Here is a 19,310-nt window from a genome sequence, read left to right on the forward strand (position 1 = left end):
CCTAATGAAGATCCCTGACTATTGACCCCCTCTCCTATTGCAGACACCTGACTATTGACCCCCTCTCCTATTGCAGACACATTTCTAATGACCCCCTCCCCTAATGAAGATCCCTGTCTAATGCAGACCATACCCTGATGACCCCCCTCCACTAATGCAGATCCCTATTAATGACCCCCCTCCCCTAATGCAGACCATAGTATAATTATCCTTAACCCTAATGTACAACTCTGGGGGTTCTGCACATAACCTAGTAATAAGGCCCAGCCCTGCAGATCTCCCAGCTCCCCCCCACCAGGCACCTGTAACCGGCTGTACTGGGCACCAGTGAGATCTGCTATACAGTACATGCAGGCAGCCTCATTACCTTCGAGCTGGCTTGGCATACACACATCCTGCAGTCTGGCTGAGGGCTGCATCCGGGTTGCTGTGCTGGGGATAAGAGCAGGCAGCAGGCGGGGTGAGGTCCTGCAGCTACTACAAAGTAACTTTGTGTGTTGTGTGCTGCTCAGGAGTAGGGGAGGGGTAGGAGCGGTGTGGGATTTCAATACTGCAGGGATCGCAGAGCCGAGCGACGGGCATATGCCGGAGTAGACAGAAGGAGCTTCACTTCCCGGTGGGCAGTTCCTCTTAACAGACTCCGAGTCCACTTAACGGCTCAGCCTCGGAGTCCTCTTCAGATGCAGCAGCACCACGCAGGGAGTGGGCTGCCTGGAAGCACAGCAGCCAAAAAGTGCAGATCTCACCCGCTCCTCCTCCTTACCTAGGTGCTGGTGACTGAGTCTGAAAGCCGCGCGCAGGCAGTGGAACCTCATTCAGTTCAGCCACCATGACGTTGGCACACAGCTTGTTCTCCATGGGCATCATCATCAGAGCAGCGGCCGTGGCGCCCCCAGAGCATTGCGCTCTGTGCGACGACACTGGCTGCACCACCCTAGCTACGGCCCTGGTGGTCACTCTAACTTTTTATGGGAGGAATTAAATTATCCATCTCAACATTTTAAGGAATATTTCTGTCCAGACAAGAGTAAGGTAAACAAAATATATACAGTAGTGCCATTCTAATACCCCATGCTGCTGCAGTCGCTTACTACTAGACTGCAATGATTACCCTGTGCTGCAGTCACCCACTACACTGCAAGCACTGTTCTGCATGGAGCAGGCCATGGTAAATTGCTAACCCACTTACTGGAACAGTGGGCCTGATTCAGACCCGCTTGCGAGCGCTGAGCGCTCGCAAGCGGGTCGATGTTGGCCCAGTGCACATGCGCGAGACCCGGATAGCGACGGGCAATGTTGAGCGACAGCATGCCCCCTTTGGTGGGCGTTCCAGGGGAGTAGCTGCCCAGACGGAGGCGTTCCCATGGGAACACCTACCGTCTAGGGCCGGCCCCACTGACATCAAAAGTAATGTCAGTGGGTGGACTTCTTACTCTGTAAGAGCAAGAAGTCCACTGGGACTTGTGGCAACGAGACCCTACCACAAGGGTCTCCTCGCAAGTCCGATGGTCGCGATGGTCTTGACCATCGCGACCATCATCCTGGCCGCTCGCACTAGCTGTGGGGGTGGTCACAGCTATGCGAGCGGCCAGGAGGCCGCTCTAAAATTCCAATAGGCGGGCAATGATTCAGAGCGAGCGCTCTGAAAGAGCGTCCGGCTCTGAATCAGGCCCAGTGCTCCAAGCTCCAACTTCTTTGCAGGAGCCATTAGCATGGACAAGTCCAGGCTAGACGAACAGGAGTTTTGGCCTGCAACTAAAGAGGCTTGCAGAACAGTCCGCAGTAGGGTAACTTTCACATTCGAGAAATTTCTGAAGCTGCCGCTGACTTGCAGCCCCCACACAGTGCATCTGCCAATCAAGTATGCCCTGTTTTGGGCATGTTGTTTTTTTTTAGCTCCATCAACTTAGAAAATAGTATACTAGCGCTGTGTGTAATTTGTAGACTGTAACAATACATTAGTAAGCCATTCAAAAATCGGGGGTAAAAAAAAAGTGTGTTAAAAGCCAATTAGCTAGCTACTGTTCTGCTACATTGTGCTAGCTCTTTGTTAATAAAAGCAAAATGTGCTCATGTATGCTGGCACTTTGTTGTAATTGTATTGATTGCACCTCCATATTTCCCACTACCCCCTTATTGGGACAACCTACACATGTGGAATATACACTCTATATACCTGCTATATGCCATTAAAAAATGGAGTGGTAAGTCGAAATAATCATTCTTCTCTGACTACTGTTTTTTTTGTTTTTTTTTAATTATTATTATTAATATATGTCAAGCAAAGAAAATGGAAGGGAGCATACTTGCCTACTTGTGAAAAAGCATTTCAGAGAGATTATGTAAACATCACCTATGTGCATGGCGGTAAAGTGGATGTGTACTGCCACATCTAAAAGGCATTGACTTACATACACATGTAAATGAGCCCCAAAGCAGTTAGTAAGATCTATTTGTTGCTGAAAACACGCTGATACTTTTCAGAAAATGCATGTAACCATAGGGATCATTGTGCCTTATTACCAATGCAGAGACTTTATACTAATGATCCCATTTAAATGTATATATGTCTGGTTTTTTTTGTGTGTGTTTTTTTAAATATAACCGCTACATAATGGGGGTAAGGTGCAATCAGGGAGATCGCTAGACTCCTAAGGGAGACTGGGAGATTGCTACTATTTCAGGGAGTCTCCCTGACAATGAGGGAGAGTTGGCAAGTATGGAAGGGGGTACAGTAAAAAAGATTGGTGTGTACAGGGTTATACAGATCCTACACAATATGACTCCTGTATTTAGCTCAATGTATTTATATCAGTCCCCCAAAAACTTATTTTGTATAAGATTATGTTGTTGCACATGAGCCCTCTAGCAGTGGCGTAACTAGGGCAGGGTGAGCGGGGTGCATGCCCTGGGCGCCGTTGGACCGGCGGCGCGGGGGGGGGCGGCCACGGTACCGGCCCGCCCGCCCTAGTTAGCCAGTGTAGCGCCGACCGCAATGAGTGCGGTCAGCGCTACACATTTACACAGGACCGGCGCTAGGCTTCAAGCGCCGGTCCTGTGCTGCACGCCTGAGCCCGTTCCCTCCCCCTGAGCGCTTGCCCAATAGTGCCAGGAGGCGGGCTCAGGCTGTGCATAACACACGCATCGCCGCCAGCGCTGGCGGCGATGCGTGTGTTACACAGCAGCCAATGAGAGTCAGATAGACACTCATTGACTGCTGCAGCACCCACTGCAAGAGCCGGACTTCCGTCCGGCTCCTGCAGTGGGTAATGGGACTGACGTCATGACGTCTGTCCCATAATGCTGAGCGCACCAGCCCGGGCGGGAGCGGCGTCGCGAGCAGGACCAGGAGCAGAGATTCAGGTAAGTATATTTTTATATATAATATATTATTATTTTTTTTTAAACCTATCTGCACAACGGGGGAGGGGGGTGGCTACTACTGGGGGGACCTCTACTGGGGGAGGGGTGGCTACTACTGGGTTGACCTCTACTGGGGGAGGGGTGGCTACTACTGGGGGAACCTCTACTGGGGGAGGGGTGGCTACTACTGGGGGCGCCATTGGGAGGACCTACTCTACTGGGGGCTACTACTTGGGGGGGGGAACTACCACTGGGGGCATTATAAAAGGGGCCTACTACAAGAGGCACTGCACTCGGGGGACCACTACTGGGGGCAATAATAGGAAGGGCCACTACAGGGGGCACTGGATAAGGGGGATCACTACAGGATGCCTGCATAAGGGGACCACTACTGGGAAAACTGCATGGGGGGGGAACTACTGCTGGGGGCACTATATAAAGGGCACTGCATGGGGGGGGGGACTACTACTGGGGCACCATATAAAGGGCACTGCATAAGGGGATACCGCTACTGGGCGCACTGCATTGTGGGGACTGCTACTGGGGGCACTGCATAAGGGGGAACACTACGTGGGGCATTGCATTTGGGGGGGCCACTACTGGGGGTACTGAGTAAGGGGAACTAATTGGGGGCTGTATAAGGGGGACCACTACTGGGGATACTGTATAAGGGGCACTACTATGGGCCTGTATAAGAGGGACCACAACTGCATACTGGGGGTACTGTATAAGGGGTACTACTGGGGTTAAGGTGCATATGGATAGGAATGTTCAGCGTGAAAATAAAGGGGTGTGTCATGTTGACACGCCCCATTTTTAAGTGACCACGCCCATTTTTCCAAATTTGTCCTGGGCTCCAAATACCCTAGTTACGCCACTGCCCTCTAGTATTGTTGGTCATTCAAGATTGCCCAGTTAGCATATTCTAGTAATAAACATCCTCATACACTTCAGGGGCTGCATTAGGGGGCCTACTAGTCTTCAAAATGAAATCAGTACGTTTGATCAATGAAAGGCACATCTTTCTGTAATATATCAGCAGGCAATTTAAACAAGTGTTACAAACTATAACAAACAAAGGACAACAAAGCAGGAAGGAGATATGCGCTTCAATTGAAAGTCCTATCACTGGCCTAATCCAATGCAGTAAGTTGACCTACACTCTGGGTGTATATTGAAAATGATCTACTATCACCCTGAACTGCGGTGGGGCCTTTAATCTCTCTGTATCTCAATTCTGGTGATATTTCCCATTGTCTTTACTCTGTCTCCTTCTGGAAAGAGGGCTCTACAGCACAGCTTGTGTCTCAGCCATCTCCCTCACTTTCTTTCTGTACACCTAAAGCTTCCTTCATTTCTCAAACTTAGTAAATTACTTGATATTGATTGTATTGAACAGTTATAACAACATCAGAGACCAGTGTGTCACCAGCAGCTAAAACTTTTAATTTAGTGAAAAATTTATGAATCTGTAAAGTGTGTAAAAAATATCTGAGCTATCCTGGCCGTATTGTTCTCCATATTGATATCACTGTATTAGTGTAGAGGGATTGATTTGACAAAGCCAAATTAGATTGGTGAGACTTAGTGTGGCTGGGTCCTTTCCCCAATGCCGGCCCCCCAACATGGCCATGATGGCGGCGTTGGCACTGTGAAGGGGTTAACTCTTGTGCTGTAGTGCTATTTTTAAAAATACTAATGGCGCACTTTGCCAATTTCAAATAAATTATCAGCGCCAGACATAAAGGGGGAAATCCAGTTTACTGCAAAGGTTGTAATGGCACAGCATCTCGTGGCCCAGTCCCAGACTGAATTTTCTTAGTTTTGCCTGCAGCTCAGGGGCTGCAAGCAGAATTGAGTGAAATCAGGCTGCTGTGAAGCTCGGTTGCTGCCACGCTGACTCGCGCCGCAATGGGCCTCGCGAATATTTGAATTGACCCCCATATTTTTCAAAATGTAATTTTTGTGGTATGAATGTTCCGCAGCAGGCACACGTAGAGCCACTGTAGCCAGGAGTCTAGTCCCAAGCTGCAGGGCTTTGAGCTGCCAAAAGTTGGGGACTGGGAGCCCAGCTCACAGTACCACAGCACTACAAAGGGTACAGTCCCGCCAGTAGTCACCGGGCCTATGCCGGTGTGCTGCCTAGCACTGGGGGACCAAAAGAACCAGTTACTGGTAGCCCGCCAGCACTGAAAGTGAACAGCAAGAAGCGCCGCAGCCTGAACTTAGTCCAGAGGCTGTAGCAATTTGGTAGGTTAACCCTGGGTGCGCTGCAGCAGCGAAGAATTACAAACTATTTATTCTGCAGGAGGGAGAGCCCATATGCTGGATTCTCGGGGAGTAGCTTCGGGTTCCCCCATCACTGAAAGAGTCAAGCTCCAGCACTAGGCGCTGGGGCTTGTGGATATAGAAAGGTGTAAATATACTTTATACATATTAAAATAAAATTTATTAAAATATATTTTGCTGTAGAGCACCTCAGCCATGCTACAGTGAATTGGTATGTAAAGTCTGATGCTGAGCACCAGACAGTGTATATGTATGTATGCATATATATATAAAATCTATATGTGTATGTGTTTAACATGTTTTAAATGTGCTTACATTTAAAGTAAAATGTGTTTAAATGTTTGGAAAAGTAAATTGCACTTACCTTTCTCTGGTGGTCTGGGGGTATCTGGAGCTGATCCAGGAAACCAGAATTACTTCCCCTGCAACCTTCTGTGACGGCAGAGAGAGCTGGCCAGCATAGCCAGCTAATTGTTTCACTGAAACTCCAACAGGAGATTGCTGTTTAGGGATCTTGTCTCCCAACCTTTGGAGCCTAAATTGGTCCAGAGAAGGTGATACGGTGATAACCTGTCCAGATGGTCTCGGGCTCAAAGTGGTCTGTCCATTAGGGACAATGTTAAATGGGTACATGCACATAGCTTTATTGGTAAAGGGGGTTCTAACACACCCCCTGTGGCGTGTGTTATGCTGGCCATACACGGTAAGATTTTCTGTCCAACCATCCAACTAGTTGGTTGGTTGGAATGAAAATCTGGTAATGTATGAAAGCAAATGACAATCAGCAATTTGCTCCCAAACGCAGGAAAATGGACAAAAACTGTTGTTTGAACAAATTGTTTAGAGCAAACATTTAAAAAAAACTTGTCTGAATGACCATTTTAATCTATTTTATGGCATTTAGGAGCAAATTGCTGATCATCATTTACTCCCATACGTTACCAGATTTTCATTTCAACCAACCAACTAGTTGGATGGTTGGACAGAAAATTTTACGGTGTATGGCCAGCATTAGAACTGGATAAACAGAGGGCCTGTGAGTCAAACATTTAGAGAGAATTGTACTTCTGAAGAATATATGCTGTGCTTGTCCTAAGCTCCTTCAGCAAGGTACTTGTCTTTTTAAAGACATTTGAGCAATAAGCATATTGCCTTAAGATGCCTGCATCATCTTGTATCCTGTGACTACCGGAGTAGCACCAAATTCTACATCGTTCTCCAGCTATTCTGGATTGAGTCCAGTGTTTCCAAGCTCAGGCCCTCGGCTAATTCTCAGTGGTCACTCACTATAGAGAAAACACCATTTAGGAGGTGTTGCAGCCACATATTCCCACATACCCAGTATGAGGCTGTTCCTTGTGCCGGTGTAGGAACCTGGTGGTGACAGTGAGTTATCTGCCTACTACACACTGGGAGGAGCCAGTAATAGGTGGTTATTGATGGTTAGAGGGGATCACTAGGAGTGGTGAATTAAGGATGAGTAACCAGCACTATTCTTGCCTACATAAAAACCCAAATCTGTGATTGCATGGCAGAGCGAAGTCATCCAATACCTCAAGCATCAATGATTATTGGGCTATAGGCCCTAGGGTCCTTGGGCTATAGGCCCTAGGCACCCTAGGGCCAGAAACTCGGGGCCTGATTCAGACCCAGTCGCTCTGACAGAACACTCGCTCTGAATCAGGACCAGGCTGTTTTTTGGGGTTTTTTTGGAGCGGCCTCTTGGCCGCTCGCATAGCTGTGGGTTACCACCCACAGCTATAGCTAGCGGCCATGATGATGGTCTTGGGCTTGGTCTTGGGCTTGCGACGAGACCCTTGTGGTAGGGTCTCGTTCATCGCAAGCCCCAGAGAGCTTTCGGCTCTAACAGAGCCGGAAGCTCTCCACTGACATCACTTGTGATGTCAGTGGGGCCGCCCCCAAACGGCAGTCGTTCTCATGGGAATGCCTCCGTTTGGGCAGCCACCCCCCTGGCCCGTCCACCAAAGGGGGCGAGCTGTCACTCAACATCAACAGCTCGCCCCCTTTGGTGCGAGACCCGGAGCGACGGAGTGCCTGTCGCTAGTCGGGTCTCACGCATGTACACGACGAAGCCGGCTTCGTCGTGCGCATGCGCTGTGGGCCACTATCGACATGGTCGAGAGCGCTCAGCGCTTGCAACCGGGTCTGAATCAGGCACTCAGTCCGTTGTTTTATATGGCACACATGTATGCCTGCAATACTGCACATTGCAGCTCAATGGACTTGCATGTCTCCAGAATCAAGGTCATTATGTCTACTAAATGTATTGTTTATATTGTTAAGGCTCATACACACTTTAACGATTTACTCCATTTCATAACTCAGCATAAATTCTTCTCATCTATCTTTTAAGCATTCCCTAAAAAGGAGCAATATGTCAAACACATCATTTAGAGTTCTGTACCAACATATCGATAAAGACTGTTTTATTAATGTAAAATGTCTTTATTGAAAATGATATTTTATGTATATGTATTTACAATATGAACTGTTATATGAGCGATTTAGCTGTGAAACTGTTCTCTGCATTGTCTATTTTGAATGCATTAATTCTAGTGTGTGTTGTAGTGTGGAACATTTCTTTGCTGTATCTTCCAGCATGTCCATTTCATTTTTGATAGTTGATGTTATAAAGAGATCTGTAATCTGAGCTTTCATAAAAAATGCCTAATTTTCACTATGAATGGGTTTTTTTTTATACTTTTCCTAGCTGGTTACAATAACTTAGAAGTGGCTGAATATCTCCTAGAACATGGTGCAGATGTAAATGCACAAGATAAAGGAGGACTTATTCCCTTACACAATGCAGCATCATATGGGGTAAGAATTCTGTATGGTAAGATTTTGATGTCCTATAATATGCAGTAGAGTTCTAGCAGCTTTCAGCGCTCTCAGTGGTTGCTAGACTGACATAAAGTGTACCATATTGGATATTTTGGTTATTCTCTGGCACTGGAGAGGGTACCCCTGGAGCAGGTTTCGTGTTTGCCCAAATGTAGGTTCCGTGTAGTATAGTGGGCTGTGATGAAGGCAATTGCAAATTATTATAAAAGAAAAAACTATGTAGTCTCACTAATTTAGGCTAGAGAGAGACACAGGGGGAAGGCAATATGAGACTGTACAGACATGGAGGGACATGAGGTTGACGAGACACAGAGGGACCTGTAGGAACATGAGGCTGAAGATACACGGAGTGTTGTGGCTGAAGAGACACCTGGGGGGGGAGCTCATGAGGCTGGAGAGACCAGAGGGACATGGGGCTGGGAAATACAGGGGGCATGAGGTTTGAAAGACATGGGCGGGGTGGTACCGTGAGGCTGGAGAGAGATGGGGGGAGGGGAATGAGGCTTCAGAGATACTGAGGGTGGGGATGAGGTTGGATAGACACGGGGACATGGGGCTAAAGAGACACAGTGGATGAGGTTATATGATGCCCACAGTAGCTAGCGATAATTTATAACCTTTTATCGATTAACTGAATTGTAGTGTCAAATTACATATGTGTCCATATAAAGAGAATGTTTAGCAATGTTGCCTTAATAGAACTTAATTCTCACTCTTTGAAAAAGCCTCCCTGTGATATGGAAATCCAGACTGTTTAGTCAGAGGTACAATAGGCTATGTCCACCATGGAAAGTTTTGTTCTGCTCCTTATTCTGACAATCTGTATGATTTACCACCGGTTGGTTGGAATCCCGACAGCGGCTGCCCGACATACGTGAAAATCCAGATCGTCCCCAGGTAAGTATTCACTAACCTAACCTTCCCCCCAGTGCCTAACCCTAATCCCCCCTCTAAGTGCCTGAACCTAACCCCCCCTTCCCCGCCCCCTAAACCCAGGTGGGTGCCTAACCCTAAGTCCCCCCCGGGGGTGCCTAACCCTAACCCTCCCTCCCCCTAGCCTAACCGTAACCTCCTGGGGGGGGGGTGCCTAACCCTAAGTCCCCCCAGGAGCCCTAAACCTAACCCGACCAACCCCCGTGTGGCTGTCCGCGCCCGGCATCCCTTCGATTGGGATGCCGGGCGCCGGTTTCCCGGCGTCTGGATTTAGACGCCTGTCATTTAACCCTCGCCGGGATAAAGCAGTCGGGAAGCCGGCTGTCAGGATTAAGTCCGCCGGCTTCCCGGCTGCATACCTTATTCTGTACCTTTTTTTGCATTTGTACCCAGGCTAGAGTTAGAGGGTAGAAGGAAGCCCATGGTGATCATTGATCACTGGGAAGAAACGCATTTGATGGTGAATGTGGTTGTAGCAAAGTTGAACTTCCCCTCCTTTCACATAACATGTACATGTTAATGTGATTATGCCTTCTCCCCTCTTTCCTGCATAGACCATAATGTATGAAGGTGCAGTGGATTATTACTTCCACATACTCCCCATGCGGTATGAGGAAGTAATGTTGGTGCTATTAAGTGCCAATTTATATTTGTTAAAAAACCACTTCAGTGTTCATTTAAAGTACAATCATTGATTCAAATTGCATATAGACAAGTATATAGAAAGAGCAAATAAATACATTCTATTACGATTCCAATTGTTTGACAAACTGGCAAGGTGAGGATGTTTTTTATTCCATTATCTGCTAGAAAACCACAACAATGTTAGATTATTTAAAGTACGTTGATTGGCTCAAATAGAAAAGTATATTGAAGGACTAAATACATTTTGTAACTGTTCCAATTGTTTGACACACTGACAAGATGAAGCTGTTTTTCATTCAATTATATTTTTTGAAAACCTTGGCAGCTTTTTATTGCTTTCATTTAATTTTTTTCCCCTTCCCTTATTGTAGCATGTCGACATTGCAGCTTTATTGATCAAATACAACACTTGTGTGAATGCCACAGATAAATGGGCATTCACGCCTTTACACGAAGCAGCCCAGAAAGGAAGGACGCAACTGTGTGCTCTGCTTTTGGCCCATGGTGCAGATCCCACCATGAAGAACCAAGAAAGCCAAACACCACTAGATTTAGCTACCGTAAGTGTTTTGTTTTTTTTTCTTAGGGAGGAGCTCTGTGTACAATCATTTATGTTGTGCTGTTTTTCTAGATATAGTAACATACATAAAGTTTGGTCCTTAAAGTTAATTATAAGTATAGACTTTAGAAATGTACACATGTATCCTCATACACCTAGCCTCAATACGCCATGCAGCATGAGAGGCCTGGCGCGAGTGAGCTGCGCCAAGCGGTGTAGTAGCTTTTTTGCTTGAACGTGCGTTAGTCTCAACTCGATGCAACAAAACTGCACTTATTAATTTTATATGTGACACTTGTATATCAGCACAAGCCAAGTTGCATTGGATCTGGTCTGCCAAGATTGACTGTGTAAACGGTGCCACAAGTGATCCGGAGCGACGTACAGAGGACAAAATAATGAGACTGTACACGGTAAAACTGTACAGTACAATGCAGTAGACCAGTAACAATGAGCACTACCAATCTCAACACAGCAACTGATGCAAGGGGTGCAATGGCCATATTCAGTGTAAGCTGAAACCTGTAGCTACTAGGTTGTCTGAAGAAACAAAAATAGAGGAGTGGAGTCCAGGGGCAGAGAGCCCAAGGAGGAGGTGTAGTGTGTAGCTGGTGTGCAAGAGAAGTAGGTAATGAGAACAGAAGGGAGGAGGATCAATATGCATACACAACTATGGAAATTACAGTGCATCCGGAAAGTTATCACAACGCTTCACTTTTTCCACATTTTGTTATGTTACAGCCTTATTCCAAAATGGAATAAATACATTTTTGTCCTTAAAATTCCACACACAATACCCCATAATGACAACATGTAATAAGTTTTTTTTGAGATTTTTGCAAATTTAATTTAAAAAATAAAAATAAGAAATCACATGTACATAAGTATTCATAGCCTTTGCCATGAAGCTCAAAATTGAGCTCAGGTGCATCCTGTTTCCACTGATCATCCTTGACATGTTCCTAAATTCTGTTGTTGGACATAATTTTGAAAGGCATACACCTGTCTATATAAGGTCCCACACATGACAGTGCATGTCAGAGCACAAACCAAGCATGAAGTCCAAGGAATTGTCTGTAGACCTCCGAGACTGGATTGTCTCGAGGCACAAATCTGGGGAAGGGTACAGAAAAATATCTGCTGCTTTGAAGGTCCCAATGAGCACAGTAGCCTCCATCATCCATAAATGGAAGAAGTTCTGAACTACCAGGACTCTTCCTATAGTTGGTCGGCCGTCTAAACTGAGCGATCGTGGGAGAAGGGCCCTAGTCAGGGAGGGGACCAAGAACCCGATGGTCACTCTTGTCAGAGCTACAGCGTTCCTCTGCGGATGGAGGAGAACCTTCCAGAAGGACAACCATCTCTGCAGCAATCCACCAATCAGGAGTGTATGGTAGAGTGGCCAGACGGAAGCCACTCCTTAGTAAAAAGCACATGGCAGCCCGCCTGGAGTTTGCCAAAATGCACCTGAAGTACTCTCACACCATGAGAAGCAAAATTCTCTGGTCTGATGAGACAAAGATTGAATTCTTTGGTGTCAATGCCAGATGTTATGTTTGGAGGAAACCAGGCACTGCTCGTCACCAGGCCAATACCATCCCTACAGTGAAGCATGCGGTGGCAGCATCATGCTGTGGGGATGTTTTTCAGTGGCAGGAACTGGGAGACTAGTCAGGATAGAGGGAAAAATGAATGCAGCAATATACAGAGATATCCTGGATGAAAACCTGCTCCAGAGCACTCTTGACCGCAGACTGGGGCGATGGTTCATCTTTCAGCAGGACAACGACCCTAAGCACACAGCCAAGATATCAAAGGAGTGGCTTCAGGACAACTCTGTGAATGTCCTTGAGTGGCCCAGCCAGAGCCCAGACTTGAATCCGATTGAACATCTCTGGACAGATCTGAAAATGGCTGTGCACTGACGTTTCCCATCCAACCTGATAGAGCTTGAGAGGTGCTGCAAAGATGAATGGGCGAAACTGGCCAAAGATAGGTGTGCCAAGCTTGTGGCATCATATTCAAAAAGACTTGAGGCTGTAATTGCTGCCAAAGGTGCATCAACAAAGTATTGAGCAAAGGCTGTGAATACTTATGTACATGTGATTCTTAGTTTTGTTTTTTTATTAAATTTGCAAAAAGCTCAAAAAAACTTTATATGTTGTCATTATGGGGTATTGTGTGTAGAATTTTGAGAACAAAAATTAATTCCATTTTGGAATAAGGCTGTAACATAACAAAATGTGGAAAAAGTGAAGTGCTGTGAATATTTCCGGATACACTGTACATTATATATCCTATACACATATATAGCCTCTTTTTTTTACTCGCCTTAGTAAGTGGATTCTGTAACTGCAGTGTTCTGTTTCCTGCCTTGTCATGTAACTAGGCATATATGAGATTACCAGGTTTATTTTGCTAGTAATAAACTTTGGATCCATGTGTAAACTAAAACCATATCTTTGAAACTGAACCCCGCAATGAAAGATCTCCTATGTTGTGTCTATTTTTAGGCAGATGACATTCGAGCTTTGCTGATAGATGCAATGCCACCCGAGGCTCTACCAAGCTGCTTCAAACCTCAAGCAACAGTAGTGAGTGCCTCCATCATTTCTCCAGCATCTACCCCCTCATGTCTGTCCGCTGCCAGCAGCATTGATAATCTTACTGGTCCGTTGGCTGATCTTGCTGTTGGAGGAACATCAAATGCTGGTGATGGAGCGGCAGGGACAGAAAGAAAAGAAGGTGAAGGTAAGCATGAGTTTGGACATACTCTTAATATTTGCATCTGGCTTTATGTTTAATGGTTTAGCCTTCAGCAGAATATTGATTAGAAGTGAGCCTTCAGTCCAATTCGAATAGTATATACAGGTTGAGTCTCCCATATCCAAATATTCCGAAATACGGAATATTTTTAGCATGACTGAGATAGTGAAACCTTTGCTTTTTGATGGTTCAAGGTACATAAACCTTGTTTAAAGCACAAATTATTAAAAATATTGTATACAATTACCTTCAGGCTTTGTGTATAAGGTGTATATGAAACATAAATGAATTTCATGTATGTACACTAACTTTGCTTGAGCCACAAAATTATTGAAAATATTGTATAAAATTACCTGCAGGCTGTGTGTATTAGGTGTATATAAAACATAGAAGCATTCTGTGCTTAGATTTGGGTCCCATTCCCAAGATATTTCATTATATTATGCAAATATTCCAAAATACGGAATATTCCGATATCCAAAATACCCCTGGTCCCAAGCATTTTGGATATGGGAGACTCAACCTGTACATTGTTCTACACTAAACATGTACTTTACCCAGTTGAGGTTCTGCAACAGGTTATAGTATCTAGCCAAGTATACACCTATGTCACTGTATCAAGAGGATTTAGTTGGCAGCAGTGTGGTTCAGTCCAAACTTTGGATTCAGTTGTTTTATTACAGTACCCTTCTCATCGGTGATAGGCAGCCTAATGCACTTCACGGGCTGCATAGGCAGACGTCTAACGTTGCAGTCTGCACTTTACTCTTAATCTCTGTAATACGCTAAAATCATACATTTAATTAAACAGAGACACCTGTATATAATGACCTGTTAGCAGGCTTTTTTTTTTTTAAAGTGTTACTAGCTATCTACATCTGACCGTAAAGCAGCAAGGAGATGTAAGCTGCAGGTGAAGGGTCAGAGGGCCATAAATCATGATTTTATTTCTATAGCTATCAGCAAAGTAGGCTAATATTCTCTAGGTGGTCTGGTAGATGTTTTTAAAAAGTTTAATAACTTGTAAAAAACAATGTTGAAAGTGGTATAAATGTAATTAAAGATAATATTTTTGCCTGAAAATCAAAAACCTGAAATGTACAAGTTGAATTTTTGGTTCTGAAGCCCCAAAGTGCTAGGATGTGTGTATGGTCCATGACTTCTGCTCAGTCACACTTCCAGTCTCTTCCTGGTGCTAGTACCCATTTCAGACATAAGCCAGGGAGCGCCGATCTAGGTTTTTTCACCGATTCAACCCATGTTACAGCTCGCAAAAATGACGTCATGAAAAGTGGGTGGTGACTTGGGTGCATACTGTATTGCATTAATCATGGGCGACTAGTTACTACTGTTTAGTCCGGAGTTCCTGAGTAACTGCGTTTTTTGCGGTTTCACACAGCAAATGAGAGCTTTATGCAGCTGCTTACACTGGGCAAAATTTCACAGTGTTATTTCAGGAGGAGATGGGCACAATTGACAGCTAGCAGCTCACGCATCTCCACTTCACTCCAGAGAGCCATGCTGTCTGCTGTGCCTTCTGCTGATGAGGTCATCTGCCAGCGCCCCAACCAGCAAATTTCAGCATGATCCGGTTTCGCCATTCACACTAAAGTGGCCCCGGACAGTCCCGGGAAACCCTGGTATCTGGAAGGGTTGCAGAGTTGGGTCGGACCCTTTCACACTTAGACAGGATGAGGGTCGACCCCAGTAAGCCCCTGCAATTTCCTGGGTCAACCCATATGTCTGAATGGGGTATTTGTAACTGCAGAACCCTTTCTTTTAGATGCAGCCACATTATTGGCTGAACCAATACTTGTAATGGGAAGTGCGATCTGTTTTAGATTTACCAAAACAAAATTGCAAAAAATAATGGTGTGGGCACCGAGAGAACACAATTTCTCAGACTCCTGGTCAGGGAACCGCCGCCTGTCATCAGCTTTGTGTGTCTAAATAAACCACAAGCTGATCACAGTGAAAAAAATAAACATATATACAGGTTGAGTCTCCCATATCCAAAATCCTTGGGACCAGGGGTATTTTGGATAACGGAATATTCCGTATTTTGGAATAATTGCATATTGTAATGAAATATATTGGGAATGGGACCCAAATATACACACATAATGCTTTTATGTGTTATATACACCTTATACACACAGCCTTTACATCATTTTATACAATATTTTCAATATTTTTGTGGCTCAAGCAAAGTTTGTGTACATACATAAAATTCATTTATGTTTCATATACACCTTATACACACAGCCTGAAGGTAATTTTATACAATATTTTTAATCATTTGTGCCTTAGACAAAGTTTGTGTACATTGAACCATGAAAAATCAAAGGTTTCATTATCTCAGTCATGCCAAAATTATTCCGTATTTCGGAATATTTGGATATGGGAGACTCAACCTGTATATATATATATATCTATCTGATGTGTGTTCAAAACTGAGATGCTGCCATCTGAGTTTACAGCACAGAGCAGCTGACCAGGGGTCACAGAGCAGGAGCCCGGCCATCAGCTGACCAGGGGTCACAGAGCAGGAGCCCGGCCATCAGCTGACCAGGGGTCACAGAGCAGGAGCCCGGCCATCAGCTGACCAGAGTCGCAGAGGAGCTCACCGATCTCTGGTCCCAGTTAAGTGTAAGCATAGTGGGGGAAAAGGGGAAGATATTTACGGGGTAGGGGGAGTACTAGCAGGCGGCGCGTGCGTGGTCATACTCTTAGGGTATTGTTTGTGAAAAATACCCTGAGAAGTGTGGAGACTATATTCTCGGAGTTGAAGCTTTCTCGCTAGCTCTGTCCCTACATGCCATACTTGATACATCCTTGCAATGTATTCAAATATCGCATTGCAAATTTGGGACACATTTATTACATCCAATACGCATCTGAGTTGCAGATTGTGATAAATCTACCCCAAAGTGTGCAGTACTCACCCTGGTTGCAGGCTGCTGCTTTATATGCACTGAACCCATTACTAAAGTAGTTGCCAGTATTCCTGACAGCAGCAGTTGGTACTGTGCATTGTAATGGTTTTATATTTGAACACTGCTTAACTCTTCAAATGTGAAGACTCCAGTCTAAATGTCTGTGAAACTTTGATAGCCATCATCTTAATTCACAATCTAATTTGATGGTATTAGTTTTATAACAGTCATGTTAATAAGCAATGGGAAAATAATATTTACTAAAGCAGCATTGAATTCTTTTAAATAAAGCAAACCAGATTTGTGAGTCTAAAATAGTGTTGGAGTTACTGGTGGGTTTATTGTTATCTGTGCCAATGTCCAAATGTCTCTTCATCTACATGGGATATTCTAGATCCCAGTAAATATATTTTTTATACATGTATATACTGTAGTGAATTGTTTACAATATTGAAGGCTCAACTTTCAGATGTCCATTGTATTGTTTTTATTTCTTTATGTGACACCTAAAACAGTGTGCTTTTATGTCATTACATTTGTCAGACTTTGCAGTAGTCTCACCAGCTTTAAACGTGCGGTCGAAACAGTTTCATAAAAATCTACCGTACCTTCTCCTAAATATAAATTCTCTTTTCCCTTCACCTGTTCTACCCCCAGTTCAGCCTCCAACCATTCATCTCTCCTCTTAGTATGTAAGCTCTCATGGGCAGTGAACCTACCTATGCCACCATTACTCGTAGTCCCTTGTCTCCTAGTCTCATTCTGCGACCCTGACCCTCTGTATGTATGGTCGTCCTTAAATTGGGTACAGGTGGACTGAATGATGAACCGCCTTTCCCTCCCTGTGATTTCCCTCCTCCTTCCCTGTCGAGATACAGCAAGTTACCCCACCCTCGCACCTTGTCTGTGTCCTACCAAGTCTGTTGGTTTGTTTCTCTGTATATTTCCTTTAGATTTATTAACTTACATTTACTGTACCTATTATATGTCCAATTTCACTGTGACTATTTATATTCCCTGTACGGTGCTACAGACACATGTAGCGCCTTAATATAAAAGAGAGTTTGTTTCAGTAATAATTAAGTGGGTTTCCTAAGAGACAAATTTAGATTGTGGTAAACTTGCCCACAGAGAATGGTATCTTACCTAGTACCAGTCTAAAATATTGTTTTGTCACATAAGCTTTGTACAAAATAGTAAAGAAGTCAATAAATGTATCTATATAATGGGGGGAATTTAATCGAATGTGATGTTGAGTAGCGCCAGGAATGAGTGCCCAGAGCTATTCAATTGGCTGCACTGTAAACCAGTGACTAGAGGATTTCTAGGTTATCTTTGTTATATAGCAACTTCCCCTCTAGGTTTTTATTTATATTGTTTTAACTTTTTTGATTCATTCTTTGCAACACATGCAGAGACGTATGACTTAATACAGACAATGAGCCACAAGGCATTGTGTATGGGGCTTTTCTGGGTGTCTGAAAGTTCTGTGAGAAATGTATTCTTTCTTCTTTCTGCAGTTGCAGGTCTTGACATGAACATCAATCAGTTTCTGAAAAGCCTTGGTCTGGAACACCTTCGGGATATCTTTGAAACTGAACAGGTAGGAAGCAAGCTAAATGTGTTATCTTTGCTGATACTTTCTAAGATGAGATGGTTTTCTTGTTGACCTGGGGAGGGTGATGTGTTGCTTTGATATAGAGTGAAAGATAATTGCAAAAAGATGGTGTGAAATGCATTGTTTATTACTATACTATGAACAAGCTTGCCCCTGCAATTTTGTCTGTCTCCATTTCTCACTGTGGATGTTACTTTTCCTTGTTTTAATATTTTCTTTGTCTGTGCAACTAAGAACAATAAATCTATCTCTTGTCATTTATTTATGTGTATAAGCGCCTAGAAATCGTGGACAGTGTAGATGCCAAGTATCTGGCAATATGAATATAATCACAACTTTAGAGGTTGAAGATAAAGCCATAGGTAACAGGCACCAAATTAATTTCATATTGAATATTTTGTAATGCTGTCGTCTTGATGATTGACTGCTAGCATAACACAACATACTTTTTCACTAATGTGGCATAGTGGATAGGGTATCTATATTGCATTCATTCTCTATATGTACAGAAAACCCAGCAACAACAACAATAACCTTTCCAAAGTCTTTCCCTTGGTTATACATTTTTAACGGTTAAAGAGATTTAAAATATGCATATTGTAAAACTTGAAGCTCTGTGGGAGATTGTCTAAGTTTTAGTGATGAGAATTGTTTGTGGAAATATTGGTGTAATTGATATTTCGAGATCAATTACAGATTATTCCCCTCTTGATAATGCAGATTCAGTTGTTTTCTAGCCCAAAGAGATGGCCAGAATCCAAGGCACTGATCTGAAACTGATTGGTCATGTCAGTCAGGTGACTTATGCTGGGTACACACCTGACAGATATATCTGCAGATCGAGTGATCTGCAGATGATGGTTGTTCATACACACTGAACGCCCATCATCTGTGTCTTGCTGCGGGTCCCGGCGACCAGGGGGCACGTTGGGGGTGTGTCCCGGTGGGCGGGGGCATGTCCCGCCCCCTCCCGCGGCTGCCGCAGTGTGTGTACAGGTGGTCCGTCGACCGCCCGTACACACCTGCCGATGGACAGATATGTCTGCAGACATATCTGCCCATCGGCTGTGCAGCACAGCCAATTCGATATGTCGGTGAACGCCGACGTTCACCGACAGATCGCGGGTATGCACTACCCGACGGGCAGCAGATACATTGGTTGATCAATCCCCATTTTGTTTTTAGCAGGAAAAAATTTACGTTTTCTAACCAATAGTTTTGCTCATCAATTTATTTTTTGTAATCAATGCTGGAAATTTTCTTTTTAATTCTCATTTCTAGTTTGATACTGTGTTAAATGTAACTCTTTTCATTCCTGGGTGTAACTACCATAGGT

General features: G+C 44.4%; 1 protein-coding gene across 2 annotated transcripts in view; it reads left to right on the forward strand.

Annotated features, from left to right (window-relative positions):
• TNKS (tankyrase) overlaps positions 1-19,310 on the forward strand; it is a 252,832-nt gene that overhangs the window by 198,013 nt on the left and 35,509 nt on the right. For both annotated transcript variants that reach the window (XM_088448391.1, XM_088448392.1), the window contains exons 17-20: positions 8,384-8,493; positions 10,467-10,655; positions 13,168-13,405; positions 17,877-17,959. In XM_088448391.1, coding sequence (XP_088304517.1) covers positions 8,384-8,493; positions 10,467-10,655; positions 13,168-13,405; positions 17,877-17,959 — 620 coding nt within the window. The remainder of the gene's footprint in view (positions 1-8,383; positions 8,494-10,466; positions 10,656-13,167; positions 13,406-17,876; positions 17,960-19,310) is intronic.

This window comes from Taudactylus pleione, unplaced genomic scaffold (genome assembly GCF_031769625.1).
Source record: "Taudactylus pleione unplaced genomic scaffold, aTauple2 ptg000454l, whole genome shotgun sequence".
Lineage (NCBI taxonomy): Eukaryota > Metazoa > Chordata > Amphibia > Anura > Myobatrachidae > Taudactylus > Taudactylus pleione.